This window comes from Bos indicus x Bos taurus, chromosome 18 (genome assembly GCF_003369695.1).
Source record: "Bos indicus x Bos taurus breed Angus x Brahman F1 hybrid chromosome 18, Bos_hybrid_MaternalHap_v2.0, whole genome shotgun sequence".
Classification (NCBI taxonomy): domain Eukaryota; kingdom Metazoa; phylum Chordata; class Mammalia; order Artiodactyla; family Bovidae; genus Bos; species Bos indicus x Bos taurus.
Genome location: NC_040093.1, coordinates 22,576,893 through 22,594,998, shown reverse-complemented (window position 1 = coordinate 22,594,998; position 18,106 = coordinate 22,576,893). Strand labels below are relative to the sequence as shown.

The 18,106-nt window shown below is 40.7% G+C and overlaps 1 protein-coding gene across 3 annotated transcripts in view; it reads right to left on the bottom strand.

Moving 5' to 3' along the window:
• The window catches only part of SLC7A9 (solute carrier family 7 member 9), a 38,470-nt gene that overhangs the window by 12,170 nt on the left and 8,194 nt on the right, over nucleotides 1-18,106 (bottom strand). For all 3 annotated transcript variants that reach the window (XM_027516014.1, XM_027516012.1, XM_027516013.1), the window contains exons 9-11: nucleotides 17,407-17,510; nucleotides 5,108-5,204; nucleotides 4,001-4,150 (exon numbers count right to left, since the gene is read on the bottom strand). In XM_027516014.1, the coding sequence (XP_027371815.1) occupies nucleotides 4,001-4,150; nucleotides 5,108-5,204; nucleotides 17,407-17,510 (351 nt within the window). The remainder of the gene's footprint in view (nucleotides 1-4,000; nucleotides 4,151-5,107; nucleotides 5,205-17,406; nucleotides 17,511-18,106) is intronic.

Here is an 18,106-nt window from a genome sequence, read left to right as displayed (position 1 = left end):
ACAATCCATAAAAATAATTAGAAAAATCAGTAAAACAACCTGTAGCTTACCCTAAAAAGAAAAACAGAAAGCATAAATACACAGATAAACAAAAATGGAGAAATAATCTCTGGAACATAGTAAGTTTTTTTTTTTTAAAAATCATAAACTATTTTGTATAGCTGTATACAAATAAATTCAAACACCTACATGAAATGGACAGTTTTCTAGGAAAATACAGCTTACTACCCCAGCAGAATCTGAGTTCATGGTGAAATTCTAAAAAATAATCCAGTTAAGAATCTTAAGTTCTTTCTTTAGGTTTACTGATTCCTTCTACATTCTTTTGGTTTTCTTTGTTGATTTTTCTCTTGCTTTTTGAGTTGTCTATTTAATTTGTTTTCATTTTTATTGATGTAAGTAATATAGCGGAACTTCCTTAAAGTACTGATCATAGATGTCTTGTTATTAATTTGTTATTTTTAGGAATTTATGTACTTTCATTTCCTGTCTCCATTTGGATCAAAAAGATGTTAATTTTTAAAATCGATTTCCTGTTTTATTGCATTATAGACAGAGAATGTACTTTGTAACATTCCTGACTTTTTAATCGGAGTTTTTCTTGGTGCCATTACAAATTCAGACATGTCCCCTCTTCACTTGAAAAGGTGTGATTGCTATTTGGGGAACTCAGAATTTGATAGGAATCTCTAAAATGTACCTGTTATATTGTTTTAGCTCTTCAGTTGCCTTTACTAGTGATGTGCCTGGACCGACCCTGCTCTGAGGGAGATGTTTTAAAGCCTTCTATTTGTGTGTGCCTGTTTCTCCTCCTGTTTCCTGTGGTTTGTTCCCTAAAAGTAATTATGTGGTGTGGTAAACAGGTTTTCACAACTCTTTTCTCTTTAGCCATTATTACTTAATGGTCTTTGTCTCGTGTTCTGGGTCTGAGTGTTTGTCTGATAAGATCACAGCACGTTTTCTACGAATTTTCATTTGCTTCATTTTTTTTTGCCTATCCTTTTAATCTTTCACCACTTTGTAAACCTGCCTAAAAATTATTTTTTTCTTTTAATGGCCAATTTAAACTATTTAGGCTGAATAAGCCAGTTTATTCATACAGCTGGTAAGTTTTGTTTTCATATTGTTTCACATGTCTGTATAAAGTACCTTCTACTTAACTGTCATTTTCTTGCCCTTTAAAGAGTAGCATTCTGTGGGAAAAGTCTCACCAGAGGCTCTACTTTCTTTATTGTTAAAGTGGGGAAAATTACCGTGTATCAGGTGAAATCCTAAACTTCTAAGTAGAGTTTTCAGATATAACTATAAGATAGTAAATGCATATATATATCCAACATGTGCTATGGGCTTCCCTGGTGGCTCAGTGGTAAAGAATCCACCTGCAATGCAGGAGACAAGGGTGCAGCCCCTGGGTCTGCAGGATCCCCTGGAGAGAAGGAAATGGCAACTCATTCCAGTATTCTTGCCTGGAAAATGCCTGGATGGAGAAGCCTGGCGGGCTGCAGTCCCTGAGGCCGCAGAGAGTCAGACACGAGTTAGTGAGTACACAACAACAAATGTGTTATACCTAGAAGTTAGCTGCTTAAAAAAATCATTTCCTGGCACCAGTTAGTGTGATTGTTAGTAAATGGTCACCTTTAATGCGATAACATGTTTCCCAAAGTCTGAGATGCGTGCGCTTTCCCACACTTTTCAGCACGCCTACACATGATGGTGACTTGTGTCGGATTTGGAATGTCATTTGAAACTTTTCACACATATGTATTAAAAATACTGTAGCGGGCTTTGGAAATTTAAATACTCATTTTTTCCCATATAACTATCAGTTAGACATAAGACTATTAAGAGATTCATAGATTCTGTAAAGTTTGGGAATGTAAAAAACTAATAAGCAAAAAAAAAAAAAAAAAAAAAAAAACAACCCACAGTAACAACAAAAAACCCTAGTAAGCATTCTACTGAGAAAATGTCAACCAGGAAGATATTCTGATTTGTTTGCCTGTCTGAGTCTTCATGTATAGGTTCTTTCATGATGTGGCTTCATGGGTGTGTGTGTTTTGGATATATTTATCTATAAACACTAATTTTCTTAGTTCTCAACCCAGGGATCAAACCCAGGTCTCCCACATTGCAGGCACATTCTTTATCAACTGAGCCACCAGGGAAGCCCTTTCTTCTGAGCATTACCATTATAAATAGGTATAATATAATACCTTTGTCTCCCCCTTTTTAAGATATTGTTCATAATAAGCAGTAATGAAGTAAGCTAAAGATTTCTTCTCCCCCCTCCAGCATCCAATTTCAGCTGGTATCCTAAAGCAGCTTCTCTGACACACTTCCCTTAACTTGAATACTTTCCTATGCTTTCTCTTCCACTTTTGTTATATTATGTCATCAGTGCTTAATAATTTACATACTGTTTTGCCATCCTTATCTCCTGTCGTTAAGTCTTAGTTCTTAAATATAATCACCTTATGCCCATGACTTTTTGGTTTCTAAAGCTCATTCTCTAGTGATTCCAAAGGAAGGAAGGTCTCATATAACAATGTATGCTTTGAGTTCTCTCATTGGTAACTTTACTCTTCAAGGTCAGTTTGAGTAGATATAAAATATTTGACTTACATTTCCCTTCCTTGAATATCTTAAATAAGTTGCCCACTGTCTTATGGCATAAAGTGTAGCTGGTGAGAAGTCTGATGCCTGTATATTTCCTTTTCTTTATAAGTGAATTGAGGTGGAGGAGGACAAGAAAGAGGATGTGATATACCCAAAGCATTAAAAAAAAAAAAAAACTCCATAGTTTTATCAGAATGTATTTATACTCTAGTTAGGATATCTCAGTTATACTGTATGACTTTCAGTGTGTTGATTCAAGTCCCTGCCTCCTCTTAAGGTCCCCTCTCCTCCTTTCCTTCCAAATTCAGGAAATGTTTCTTAAATCACAGCTTTTAAGAATTCTATTACTTTCATTTTCTTCCTCAGCGACTCCAGTTACACATATGTTGATCTCTCTCATTTTCTTTCCTGATTCCTCACTTATTTTTTCTCAAATCCTTTTTATTTCTGTTTGAGCAGTTTTGTGCAGATTACCAATCTGTGCTACCATCATGATTTTGCATGCTTGGTTTCCTGATTGAGGGGAGCTGCCTGATCCCAGCAGGCCACTCTACGCCTCTGCTGACTTCAGCGACTGGGTAACAGTCAAGCTACCATGCCAGAAAGACTTTTAACCATATTTATGAAACAGAATTCCAAAGCTAAAGACACTATTTTTTTTCTTGCTATATAGTTTCTGAAGCCCTCTTCTTGCCTACCTTTTTCTTAAATCTGTGCTTGTTATCATAAGAATATATGTGCTAAGTCACTTCAGTCGTGTCCAACTCTTTGCGACCCTGTGGACTGTAGCCCACCAGGCTCCTCTGTCCATGGGATTCTCCAGGCAAGAATACTGGAGTGGGTTGCCATTTCCTTCTCCAAAGAATATACCATAGGTTTAAAAAAAAAAAAAAAAAAAGGAGCCCATAACATAAGCAAAACACAGTACATTCTCCTTCCCCATCAGTATATGGACCCACACCAGCCATGGAGGCAGGTGGGAAGGAGCCTAAGACAGATTGCAGAGGTGGACTGTAGGTGGCTGCGTGCACAGGAACAGGTCTGGGTCTGAGTCAGAAGTCCCCATCAGTAGACAAAAAGTGAATGCTCGAGAGATCCTGGAACTGCCAGAACTGGAAATCTCCCTTTGCTTAGACAGGTCACAGGTATTGCTGATAACTTTAATAAATTAATAATGAGATGGCTGACTGGATCATAATTTATGATATGAGATGAAGAGGAAACTCCACTCTTTGAAGTATGACATTCAGGACAAAAGGTTGAAAATAGAAAGCAGGCTCCTAGAACTTAAAATAGTTCCATCTAAATAAATAAATTAGTTACCACTGTCCAGCTCACTTCAGGAAAACAAAGCCACTTGTGACATTTGGAGAACTAAACCTACCTTGATAGGTCTTTTCAGCTCTTTCCTTGTAAACCTCATCACAATGAGTCCGGTGATCGTCAAACCATAAAACAGCCATGCAGCGAAACTGAAGTAATTGACTAATGAGTTAATGTCACCAGGGATGATGTAAATGATCGCTATCATGCCCTAGAGGAAAGAAGAATGAATTCTTAGGTTATCACTACATGAAAACATTACCCTTACGACTTCACAAAAGACAAAAGAAGCAGTGGATAAACACTTTAATGTGAAAGAAAACTTCTGTTTATCCCATTACATTTGGAGTCAAGCCAGACTGGTGGAAGCTCTTTTCTTTGAGGTGTGATGGAAAGGACTTGGAAAATAGGTGGCTCTTTTAAACAGGAGAAAAACAAAATGTATATTGCACCAGCTTCCTAATCATTAATTTTCCTGCAAAGAGTTTTCACTGGGGGAAAGAACCCTGCACTAGAAAACCCAGGCTGTCTAGGTCTGGTATTGGCTGCATTTACTCCACTGTCCTGGACTTGTAATTCCTGTAATTCTGGGTCTGTTTTCTCATCTCCAGAGGGAGTAGGCTGACAGAACAGGGGCTCTCCTCAGGGTGGGAGAAAGAGTCTGGCCCTTGAGCTAGGGTGTGGATGGTCCAAAGTTGCCCATAACAGTTGCATACAGCCAAGGACTACCCCTCACTGAGAAATTCCAATCAGAAAATGTCAAAGGGCCTTTAATTCACAAGCATCCCATGACTTACGAATTATTGGACCACAACGAGAAGCTGTTGCCATTAGCTACCTCGTAAAATGCCTTCTCCTTCCCCATAAGCTAGTCGGGTTTTGTGCAGTTTGTTACCAGGGACCCAGAGCACACAAATGTGCATGTAAGACGTGTAAAGGGTACGAGCTTGGAAGAGTCAATCAGTGTCTTTCATAGATGAATTCAGAACAAGGAGCAGAAGTTGGGTAAATTACTTTAATTGTTTTGAACTTTTTTATATACCTGAGGACTGGGAACCCTGGGTCATTTGAAAATCACTGAACTTAGTGACCAAGTTTATACTTTATCATCCAGACTGAGGGACCCTCTGCCTTAAGAGGGTGTTTTCACGGCACAATTCATACTTACATGAAACATGATGGCAGGAGCTGGAGTGAGGCGCCTGACGCTGATGTAAGACAGCACTTTCAGCATGTGGCCTTCCCGGCCCGCAACGAAAACAAGTCTGAAAGGGCAATAATAAGGAAGTCAGTCGATGAAGGCATGTGGGTTACAGTGTGAACACAAAGCAAGTGTGTCCTAATCTCACTACTGAGGCCACACAGAAAAGGACTGAGTTATGACCCTGGTATTTTCAGATGGAGTCCAGTCTCTTGAATAAGTGAGTTTTGCACAAGTAAGCTGATTAAATGCATTTTAGATGAATGCCTTTTCACACTGTTCATGGGGTTCTCAAGGCCAGAATACTGAAGTGGTTTGCCATTCCCATCTCCAGAGATTTCTTCAAGAAAATTAGAGATACTAAGGGAACATTTCATGCAAAGATGGGCACAATAAAGGACAGAAATGGTATGGACCTAACAGAAGCAGGGACTCCCTTGGACTGCAAGGAGATCCAACCAGTCCATTCTGAAGGAGATCAGCCCTGGGATTTCTTTGGAAGGAATGATGCTGAAGCTGAAACTCCAGTACTTTGGCCACCTCATTCGAAGAGTTGACTCATTGGAAAAGACTCTGATGCTGGGAGGGATTGGGGGAGAAGGGGACGACAGAGGATGAGATGGCTGGATGGCATCACTGACTCAATGGACATGAGTCTGAGTGAACTCCAGGAGTTGGTGATGGACAGGAAGACCTGGCATGCTGCAATTCATGGGGTCGCAAAGAGTCGGACACGACTGAGCAACTGAACTGAACTGAACTGAACAGAACAGAAGCAGAGGATATTAAGAAGAGGTGGCAAGAATACATGGAAGAACTATACAAAAAAGATGATAATCACCCAGATAACCATGATGGTGTGATCACTCACCTAGAGCCAGACATCCTGGAATGCAAAGTCAAGTGGGCCTTAGGAAGCATCACTATGAACAAAGCTGGTAGAGGTGATGGAATTCCAGCTGAGCTATTTCAAATCCTAAAAGGTGATGCTGTTAGAGTGCTGCACTCAATATGCCAGCAAATTTGGAAAACTCAGCAGTGGCCACAGAACTGGAAAAGGTCAATTTTCATTCCAATCCCAAAGAGGCAATGCGAAGAATGTTCAAACTACCACACAATTGCACTCATCTCACACATTAGCAAAGTAATGCTCAAAATTCCCCAAGCAAGGCTTCAACAGTACATGAACCTAGAACTTCCAGATGTTCAAGCTGGATTTAGAAAAGGCAGAGGAATCAGAGATCAAATTGCCAACATCCACTGGATCATAGGAAAAGCAAGAGAGATCCAGAAAATACCTATTTCTGCTTTATTGACTACGCCAAAGCCTTTGACTGTATGGATCACAACAAACTGTGGAAAATTCTTAATGAGATGGGAATATCAGACCATCTTACCTGCCTCCTGAGAAATCTGTGTGAAGGTCAAGAAGCAACAGTTAGAACTAGACATGGAACGACGGACTGGTTCCAAATTGGGAAAGGAGTACATCAAGGCTCAATAACCTCAGATATATGACTTCCCTGGTGGCTCAGATGGTAAAACATCTGCCTACAATGCAGGAGACCCAGGTTTGATCCCTGGGTTGGGAAGATCCCCTGGAGAAGGAAATGGCAACCGACTCCAGTACTCTTGCCTGGAAAATCCCATGGATGGAGGAGCCTTGTAGGCTACAGTCCATGGGGTTGCAAAGAGTCAGACAGGACTGCGCAACTTCACTTTCACTTTTTTCAAATATGCTGATGACACCACCCTTAACGGCAGAAAGTGAAGAGGAACTAAAGAGCCTCTTGATGAACGTGAAAGAGGAGAGTGAAAAAGCTGGCTTAAAATTCAACATTCAAAAAGTGAAGATCATGGCATTTGATCCCATCACTTCATGGCAAATAGATTAGGAAACAATGGAAACAGTGACAGACTTTCTTTTCTTGGACTCCAAAATCACTGCAGATGGTAACTGCAGCCATGAAATTAAAAGATGCTTGCTCCTTGGAAGAAAAGCTAGACAGCATATTAAAAAGCAGAGACATTACTTTGCCAACAAAAGTTCATCTAGTCAAAGCTATGGTTTTCCCAGTAGTCATGTATGGATTTGAGAGTTGGACCATAAAGAAAGCTGAGCGCCAAAGAATTGATGCTTTTGAACTGTGGTGTTGGAGAAGACTCTTGAGAGTCCCTTGGACTGCAAGGAGATCAAATCAGTCAATCCTAAAGGAAATCAGTCCTGAATATTCACTGAAAGGACTGATGCTGAAGCTGAAGCTCCAATACTTTGGCCACCTGATGCAAAGAACTGACTCATTGGAAAAGACCCTGATGCTGGGAGAGGTTGAAGGCAAGAGGAGAAGGGATGACAGAGGATGAGATGGTTGGATGGCATTACTGACTCAATGGACATGAGTTTGAGTTAGCTCCGGGAGTTGGTGATGGACAGGGAGGCCTGGCATGCTGCAGTCCATGGGGTCGCAAAGAGTTAGACACGACTAAGTGACTGAACTGAACTGAGACTGAATATGAAGCATAGAGAAATAGAAAATATAGCCAGGAAATTAAGAAAGAAACACAGGAATAAGCTTGAATATATTGAATGGGATAAGAAAATTCACAGAAGAGCAGAAAGGGACTTCCCTGGTGGTCTGGTCTAATGGCTAAGACTCCGAGCTCCCAATGCAGAGGACCTGGGTTTGATTCCTGGTCTGGGAACTAGATCCCACATGCTGCAACTAAGAGTTTGCATGCTGCAACTAAGACCCAATGCAGCCACATAAATAAATCTTAAAAAACAGCAAAGAAGAGCAGAGAGCCTTTACATAATCAAAACATTCTGAGCATTCAGACCGAACCCAGTTCAGGAAATAAAACATCATATCAGTCGCTCAGTCGTGTCCGACTCTTTGCAACCCCATGAATCGCAGCATGCCAGGCCTCCCTGTCCATCACCAACTCCCAGAGTTCACTCAGACTCACATCCATTGAGTCAGTGATGCCATCCAGCCATCTCATCCTCTGTCGTCCCCTTCTCCTCCTGCCCCCAATCCCTCCCAGCATCAGAGTCTTTTCCAGTGAGTCAACTCTTCGCATGAGGTGGCCAAAGTACTGGAGGTTCAGCTTTAGCATCATTCCTTCCAAAGAAATCCCAGGGCTGATCTCCTTCAGAAGGGACTGGTTGGATCTCCTTGCAGTCCAAGGGACTCTCAAGAGTCTTCTCCAACACCACAGTTCAAAAGCATCAATTCTTTGGCGCTCAGCTTTCTTCACAGTCCAACTCTCACATCCATACATGACCACAGGAAAAACCATAGCCTTGACTAGACAGACCTTTGTTGGCAAAGTAATGTCTCTGCTTTTGAATATGCTATCTAGGTTGGTCATAACTTTCCTTCCAAGGAATAAGCGTCTTTTAATTTCATGGCTGCAGTCACCATCTGTAGTGATTTTGGAGCCCAGAAAAATAAAGTCTGACACTGTTTCCACTGTTTCCCCATCTATTTCCCATGAAGTGATGGGACCGGATGCCATGATCTTAGTTTTCTGAATGTTGAGCCTTAAGCCAACTTTTTCACTCTCCACTTTCACCTTCATCAAGAGGCTTTTTAGTTCCTCTTCACTTTCTGCCATAAGGGTGGTGTCATAAACATAGTGGAAGGGAAAAAAATTTAAGCTACCGAATTTAAAAGATTAACTAGAAAATTAGGACAGTCAGAACAACAGCCATCTCATGAGAAATAACACTTTGAAAGGGATGAGGGAAATTGATTCGATTTTCAGATTAGAATTCTGCATAGCTAAATCATCATTCAAGACTACTGGCAAAATAAATGTTTAGATAAACAATAGCTATGATACATTTACTTTTCTTCAGTCCTTGTTGGAAACTTAAAAAGTCTACTCCAACAAAAGAGGACAATGAACTAAGTTTATTGAAGAAGTAATGTTAAGGAGACAGCAGTAAAGCACATTTTCTATGTATGTAAGTATTGGATTTTTTATTTCTGTCATGAGAGACTTTTTTGGAGGATTGGTTCGCTTTACAAACATGGTGTAGCTGATATACTAGATGATATGAAAGGGAAAGCCCTTGCAAGAGAGGAAAGAAAACTGAGATACTGATAGACTCTACTAGGTATTCATGTTAAATTTTAAAGGTAATTACTAAAAGAATAGAAATATAACTTCCATCTATATCAATACAAGAAAAAAAAAGGAATAAAAACATTTGATGGTTAATAAATCAGGGTAAGATTTTTTTTAAGCCAAGAAAACACAAAGCAATATGATAGGAATTAACCTATCTGTAGCAGTAATCATATCCAATATAATCAAATTCCACTTGCTCAGCTGGAGACTCTCAGATTGGGTTTGTTGAAAGAGACACAAGCCAGAATCCATATCACTGAAAGGTAGACATTTAAAAGGGGTTAGACATGTTAGGCAGAGGAACCAGAGATCAAATTGCCAACATCCATTGGATCATCGAAAAAGCAAGAGAGTTCCAGAAATACATCTATTTCTGCTTTATTCACTATGCCAAAGCCTTTGACTGTATGGATCACAATAAACTGTGGAAAATTCTTCAAGAGATTGGCATACCAGATCAGCTGACCTGCCTCTTAAGAAACCTATATTCAGGTCAGGAAGCAACAGTTAGAACTGGACATGGAACAACAGACTGGTTCCAAATAGGAAAAGGAGTACGTCAAGGCTGTATGTTGTCACCCTGCTTATTTAACTTATATGCAGAGTACATCATGAGAAATGCTGGGCTGGAAGAAGCATGAGCTAAAATCAAGATTGCCAGGAGAAATATCAATAACCTCAGATATGCAGATGACACCACCCTTATGGCAGAAAGTGAAGAGGAACTAAAAAGCCTCTTGATGAAAGTGAAAGTGGAGAGTGAAAAAGTTGGCTTAAAGCTCAACATTCAGAAAACTATGATCATGGCATCTGGTCCCATCACTTCATGGGAAATGGATGGGGAAACAGTGTCAGACTTTATTTTTCTGGGCTCCAGAATCACTGCAGATGGTGATTGCAGCCATGAAATTAAAAGACACTTACTCCTTGGAAGGAAAGTTATGACCAACCTAGATGGCATATTCAAAAGCAAAGACATTACTTTGCCAACAAAGGTCCATCTAGTCAAGGCTATGGTTTTTCCTGTGGTCATGTATGGATGTGAGAGTTGGACTGTGAAGAAAGCTGAATGCCGAAGAATTGATGCTTTTGAACTGTGGTGCTGGAGAAGACTCTTGAGAGTCCCTTGGACTGCAAGGAGATCCAACCAGTCCATTCTGAAGGAGGTCAGTCCTGCGTGTTCTTTGGAAGGAATGATGCTAAAGCTGCAACTCCAGTACTTTGGCCACCTCATGCGAAGAGTTGACTCATTGGAAAAGACTCTGATGCTGGGAGGGATTGGGGGCAGGAGGAGAAGGGGATGACAGAGGTTGAGATGGCTGGATGGTATCACTGACTCAATGGACATGAGTTTGAGTGAACTCTGGGAGTTGGTGATGGACAGGGAGGCCTGGCGTGCTGCAGTTCATGGGGTCGCAAAGAGTCAGACACGACTAAGTGACTGAACTGAACTGAGACATGTTACTAAAGGTAGAAGTCTGAAAGACAGCTGATTCAGCAATGTCAATATCAGAATAGAGTTTAAGGCAAAAGGAGCATTCCTACTGAAAAAGGAAATAATCTACCAAAAAGATAAAAAACAGGAGCCCTTGCAAAGAAACAGTAAAGGTAGAAAATCAACCACATACAAAGCTAGTAGGAAGGTTAAATGAAGGTAAAAAATCATCTATATATCACAACAAGCAGTTATAGAGTACACAAAACAATTAGATGGCAGTAAAACATGTTGTCAAAAACAGTACTCATAAGTGGGGGACAATACAAATGCAGGGTTGTTAAATGCATTTAAAATTAGATCAGCAACTTAATAATTGTGTGTGTGCATGTGTGTGTGTGTGTGTGTGTGTGTATAGTTTGTTATATATAAACTTCACATAACTCAAACCAAAACTATAATAGATACAAAAATAAAAAGGAATTCAAACATAACATGAAAGATAGCCATCTAATCACAAGAGAACAAAAGAAGGAACAAAAAATTAAAACAACCTCAAATAACAAAATGGTGATAAGAACATACATTTAAGTAATTAAGTGTAAGTGGACTAAATGCTCAAAAGACATAGAGTGGATATAAAATGGATGGATATATGAGTGGATATAAAAATAAGATCTGTATATATGCTGCCTACAGGAGATTCACTTCAGATCTAAATATGCACATAGATTGAAAGTGAGTAGATGGAAAAAGTTATTCCATGGAAATGGAAATCAAAACCTGGGTAGCAATACTTATATCAGACAAAATAGAGTTTAAAGACTTACAAGAGATGGGCATTACATAACAATCAAGGGGTCAATCCAAGAAGATATAATGATGGTAAATATAATACGTGCTCTCAACATGCTGCTGCTGCTGCTGCTAAGTCGCTTCAGTCATGTCTGACTCTGTGCGACCCCAGAGATGGCAGCCCACCAGGCTCCCCCGTCCCTGGGATTCTCCAGGCAAGAACACTGGAGTGGGTTGCCATTTCCTTCTCCAATGTATGAACGTGAAGTCGCTCAGTCGTGTCTGACTCTTAGCGACCCCATGGACTGCAGCCTACCAGGTTCCTCCGTCCATGGGATTTTCCAAGCAAGAGTACTGGAGTGGGGTGCCATGCTCTCAACATAGGAGCACCTAAATATATAAAGCAAATACTAACATGTAAAGGAGAAAATAAAAGTAACACAATGATAGGAAGGGACTTTAACACTCCCACTTATATAAATCGACAGATCAGACAATCAATAAGCAAATGCTAGTCTTAAATGACCTATTACACCAGATGGACTTAACATATATAAAACATTCCATCCCCAAACAGCACAATACACATTCTTTTCAAATAACACATAAAACATTCTTTAGGAGAGACCACATGCTAGGCCACAAAACAAGCCTTGGTAAATTTAAGAAAGCTGAAATCAGAGCATCTTTTCTGGCCACAATGCTGAGAGGAATCAACTACAAAAAGAAAAACTGCAAAAAGCACAAACACGTGGAAGCTAAACAATATGTTACTAAATAACCATTCGATCACCGAAGAAATCAAAGAGGAAGTAAAAAAGTACCTGGAGACAAATGAAAATGAAAACACAATATCCAAAATCTACTGGACACAGCAAAAGCAGTTCTAAGAGGGGACTTTACAGCAATAAAAGCCTACCTCAGGAAAAAAGATTCTTTAGTCATCAATAAGATGACTTAATCTTTCACCTAAAAGGACAAGAAAAAGAACAAACAAAACCCAAAGTTAGTAGAAGGAAATAAATCATAAATATAAGGGCATAAATAAATAGACACACAAAAATAGGAAAGATCAATGAAACTAAAAGCTGATTCTGAAAAATAAAATCAAAAGACATCAAGGAAAAAAGAGGGCCCAAATCAATATCAGAACTGAAAAGGGGAAAGTTATATGTAACACCATACATACACAAAGGCTCATAAGAGATTACTGTGAACAATGATATGCTGATAAAATGAAGAACCAAGTAGAAATCAACAAATTCCTAGAAATGTACAATTTCTCAAAACTGAATCAGGAAGAAACAGAAAATAGACCAATTCCCAGTAGTGAAATTGAATCTGCAATTTGAAAACTCCAAAAAAAGAAAAGTCTTGGTCCAGATGGTTTCACAAGTGAATTCTACCAAATATGTAGAGAAGAGATAACACCTATTGCTGCTGCTGCTAAGTCGCTTCAGTCGTGTCCGACTCCGTGTGACCCCATAGAGGGCAGCCCACCAGGCTCCGCCGTCCCTGGGATTCTCCAGGCAAGAACACTGGAGTGGGTTGCCATTTCCTTCTCCAATGCATCAAAGTGAAAAGTGAAAGTGAAGTCACTCAGTCGTGTCTGACTCTCAGCGACCCCATGGACTGCAGCCTACCAGGCTCCTCCGTCCACGGGATTTTCCAGGTGAGAGTACTGGAGTGGGGTGCCATTGCCTTCTCCGAGATAACACCTATTGGTCTCAAAAATTCCAAAAAATGCAGAGGAAATGCTTCTGAACTCATTCTGTGAGACCAGCATTACCTTTATACCAAAACTGGACAAAGATACTACACAAAAAAGAAAATTACAGGCCAGTATCACTGTTGAACATAGATGCAAAAATCCTGAAAATATAAGCAAACTGAAGTCAGCAAATGTTTAAAAAGATCAAAGACCATGATCAAGTGAGATTTTTCCCAGGTATGCAAGGATGGTTCAGTATCTGTAAGTCAATAAGTGGAATACATCACATTAACAAATTGAAGAATAAAAACCATATGATTATCCCAAGAGATATAGAAAAGCTTTTGACAAAATTCAATATCCACTTATGACAAAAGCTCTCCAGTGGGTAGAGAGGGAATATAACATAATAAAGGCCATATATGATAAGCTCCCAGCTAACATCATACTCAATGATGAAAAGCCGAAAACTTCCTCTAAGATCAGAAACAAGACAAGGATGCCCAATCTTGCCACTTATATTCAACATAGTATTGAAAGTCTGAGCAACACACTCAAACCAAAAAAAAAAAGAAAGAAAAAATACAAGAAATCCAAACTGGAAAGGAAGAAGTAAAATTGTCAGTCTTTGCAGACAACACAATACTATACAGAGAAAATCCTAAATACACTACAAAAAAAAAAAAATACTAGAGCTCATTAATGAATTTGGTAAAGTTACAGGGTACACAATTAATATACAAAAGTCTGTTGCATTTCTAAACACTAACAACTGCCAGAAAGAGGATTTAAGGAAATGGCAACCCACTCCCATATTCTTACTTGGAGAATCCATGGACAGGGGAGCCTAGTGGGCTGTGGTCCATAGGGTCACACAGAGTCAGACATGACTAAAGTGATTTAGCATGTATGCACAAAATTAATACACAGAAATCTGTTGCATTTCTATACAGTAACAACTTTCAGAGAAGTTAAGGAAACAGCAGCATTTACAATTATATAAAGAATAACATACCTAAACATACAGATAAACTTACCTAAGGGAGTATTAATAGAAGATCTACACTCAGAAAACTATAGCACATAGATGAAAGAAATTGAATGTAACATTAACAGATGGAAAGATATACCATGTTCATGGATTAGAAGAATTAACATTGTTAAAATGACCATACTACCCAAGGCAATGTACAGATTCAATGCAATCCCTATCAAAATACCAAAGGCATTTTTCACAGAACTAGAACAAATAAATTTTGTATGGAAACACAAAAGGCACCAAATAACCAAAGCAATCTTTAGAAAGAAGAATAGAGCTGGAAATATAACACTCCCTGACTTTAGACTACAAAGCTACAGTTATCAAAACAGTAAGGTACTGGCACAAAGACAGACACAAACACACAGATCAGTGGAACAGAACAGAGCCCAGAAACAAATCCACATACCGATGGTCAACGAATCTACAACAGAGGAGGCAAAAATAATACAATGGTGAAAAGACAGTCTCTTCAATTAGTGGTGCTGGGAAAACTGGACAGCTACATGCAAAAGAATGAAACTAGAACATTCTGTCATACCATATTCAAAAATAGACTCAAAATGGATTAAAGACCTAAATATAAGACCCAAACCCACAAAACTAGAAGAAAACATAGGCAGGATACTCTTTGACATGAATTGTAGCAATATCTTTTTGGATCTGTCCCCTAAAGAAAAGGAAATAAAAGCAAAAGCAAATGAATGGGAACTAACTAACTTTAAAAAGCTTTTGCACAGCAAAGGAAACCACTGACAAAACAAAAAGACAACCCACTGAATGGGAGAACATAGTTGCAAATGATATGGCCAAAAAGGGGTTAATATCCCAAATATATATAACTTATACAACTCAATATCATAAAAACAAACAATCCAAATAAAAATGGGCAGAACTGAATATTTTTTATGAAAAAGACACAAAGATGGCCAACAGACACATAAAACAATGCTCAACATCACTAGTCATCAGAGAATTGCAAATCAAATCAAAACCACAATGAGATATCACCTCATATCTGTCAGAATGACTATCATCAAAAGACCATAAATAACAAATGTTGGCAAGGATGTAGAGAAAAGGGAACCCTTACAAACTGTTGGTGGGAATGCAAATTGGTGCAACCACTGTGGAAAACAATATGAAGTTTCCTCAAAAAAACTAAAAATAGAAATATCATATGTGCGTGTGTTAGTTGCTCAATCGTGTCCAACTCCTTGTGACCCCATAGACTATAGCCCACTAGGCTCCTCTGTCTGTGGAATTCTCCAGGCAAGAATACTAGAGTGGGTAGCCATTCCTTTCTCCAAGGGATCTTTCTGATCCAGGGATTGAACACGAGTCTCCTGCACTGCAGGCAGATTTTCTACCACTGAGCCACTAGGGAAACCATGAAATTAAAAGATGCTTGCTCCTTGGAAGGAAAGCTATGACAAACCTAGACAGCATATTAAAAAGCAGACATCACTTTGCTGACAAAGGTCATATAGTCAGAGCTACGGTTTTTCCAGTAGTCATGTACAGATGTTGGCCCATAAAGAAGGCTGAGCACTGAAGAGTTGATGTTTTTGAACTGTGTTGGAGAAGACTCTTGAGAGTTCACTGGACTGCAAAGAGATCAAACCAGTTAATCCTAAAGGAAATCAACCCTGAATATCCATTGGAAGGACTGAAGCTGAAGGTCCAATACTTTGGCCACCTGATGTGAAGAGACGACTCATTCAAAAGGACCCTGATGCCTGAAAAGATTGAAGGCAAAAGGAGAAGGGGGTGGCAGAGGATGAGATGGTTGGATGGCATCATCGACTCAGTATGCATGAATTTGAGTAAATTCCAGGAGATAGTGAAGGACAGGGGAGTCTGACATGCTGCAGTCCATGGGATTGCAAAGAGAAAGACACAACTTAGTGACTGAACAACAAAAAGAGTTGTACCTGCAACAGACTAATCAGAAACTGAAATTTTTTGCATTTTTGAAAATACCATTTATAGTAGCATGAAGAAATATGAAATATTTCAGGGTAAATCTGACAAAATGTGTGTAAGAATTATATACTGAAAACTGCCACTCCAAAAAAAAAAAAATGAAAGAAGACCTAAATAAATGGGGGGATAAATCCATGCCCATAAATTAGAAAAATCAGAACTTTGAAGCTTGCAGTCCTCTCCAAACTGAACTATAGATTCAGTAAAGTTCTAATCAAAGTCCCTAAGGCTTTTTTATATAAATTGATAGGGTAATTCTAAAATTCAGATAGAACAACCAAGACACTTTTGAAGACGTCTTAAAGGACTAGCACTAAGGCATGATTTTGTGGTATATATTTCATTTTTTAAAGTGTATATGCATATAACCTTTGGCAATTTCAATCTCAGGACTATACCCCCAAGAATGCTGGAGAGATGAACAAAGACATGCTCAGAATGTTCCCTGCCAATGTCTGTGAAAAACTCCCCAACCCAGCCCATGAGTGGAGGTGATGTGAAATATGCTACATTGGTCAAGAGGATTCCAACATAACTGTCTCTAGACCAGATAGGGGCCAGAGGCCCGGCAGGAACTGGCGAAGTGCCTGGTTATGTAAATGAAGTTTTCCTGGACCATAGCTACAGCTGTTGGCTTTCCTACTGCAAAGACAGAGCAGGACAGGTTTACATGGCCTGCAAGCTTAAAATCCTCACTATCTGCCCTTTAGTTTACCAATTCCTCATCTAGCTGCTGCTGCTGCTGCTGCTAAGTCGCTTCAGTCGTGTCTGACTCTGCGACCCCATAGACGGCAGCCCACCAGGCTCCCCCGGCCCTGGGATTCTCAAGGCAAGAACACTGGAGTGGGTTGCAGCCTACCAGGCTCCTGATCTAGACTGTCTATCTATTAACATGAAAAGATGTTCCAGAAAGCTCATTCTGTGGAGTCCCACAAGTAAACCTCGCTCACCCGGGTCGCCAAGCCCTGCCTTGTGCTGGCGCTGGCGGCACTATCCCCACTCGCTCTGGACCACTGGGACCAGCGCCACGAGCCCGCCGGCTCTACGTCCTCCCTCCCGCCCAGTGTGTGATTTCCGCTCTGTCACTGGGGACTCATGCCCGGCCCTGGCGCCGCCCCGCGTGCGTGCGCGCGCTCCGCCCCAGGGTAGGTGCTGGGTCCTACCTGCCAGCAGTAAAGCACGACCCGTTAGCGGCGCCGATGGTTGAAAACGCCACGAAGAGCGGAACGATCCACGAGGCGGGGTAGAGGACACGGTCACCAAACGTCTGAGAGAGAAGTGGGTGCGTCTTGAGACCGTGCGCCCCCAAGAGCCACCGGCCCCACAGGCTGCTGAGCCCTCCCAGCGGCCCCACTGAGCTGGGCTCCAGGACGCCTCCCTGAGGAACGGTGGGGCACCAGTCTGGAGAAAAGGACCAACATCCCCACCCCGCCCCACCTCTGCGGATGGTGATAGACAGCTCTTCTCCCCTGCTGCCTTGGCGTAATTCTCAGTGTTTCCACATCCTCTGACGCCCTCACTCTCCCTTCCTCGGAATGACCAGATCTCCCTCCCACTTGAGCCACCTCGTCTCAGGGTCAGTGGGCCGGTCACCAAGCCTGCCTCTCTCTGCTCCCTGTCCATGTCCCCTCATTGCCTGTTTTCAGTTTCATTTCTTGTCCTGCCCCAACTCTGCAGGTCTTCTCCAGCACATGGACCCCGCCCACCTTTCCCCTGTCCCTCATCCCCATCCCCCTGTCCTTGCTTCCCTCCTCACCCAGATGAATTCCACAACCCATTATTATCACTCCGTCCTACAATGACTCCCCTGATCTTGCTCTCCCCTACACTTGCCTGTCAAAGTCCCAGCCCGGGTGAAGTGGA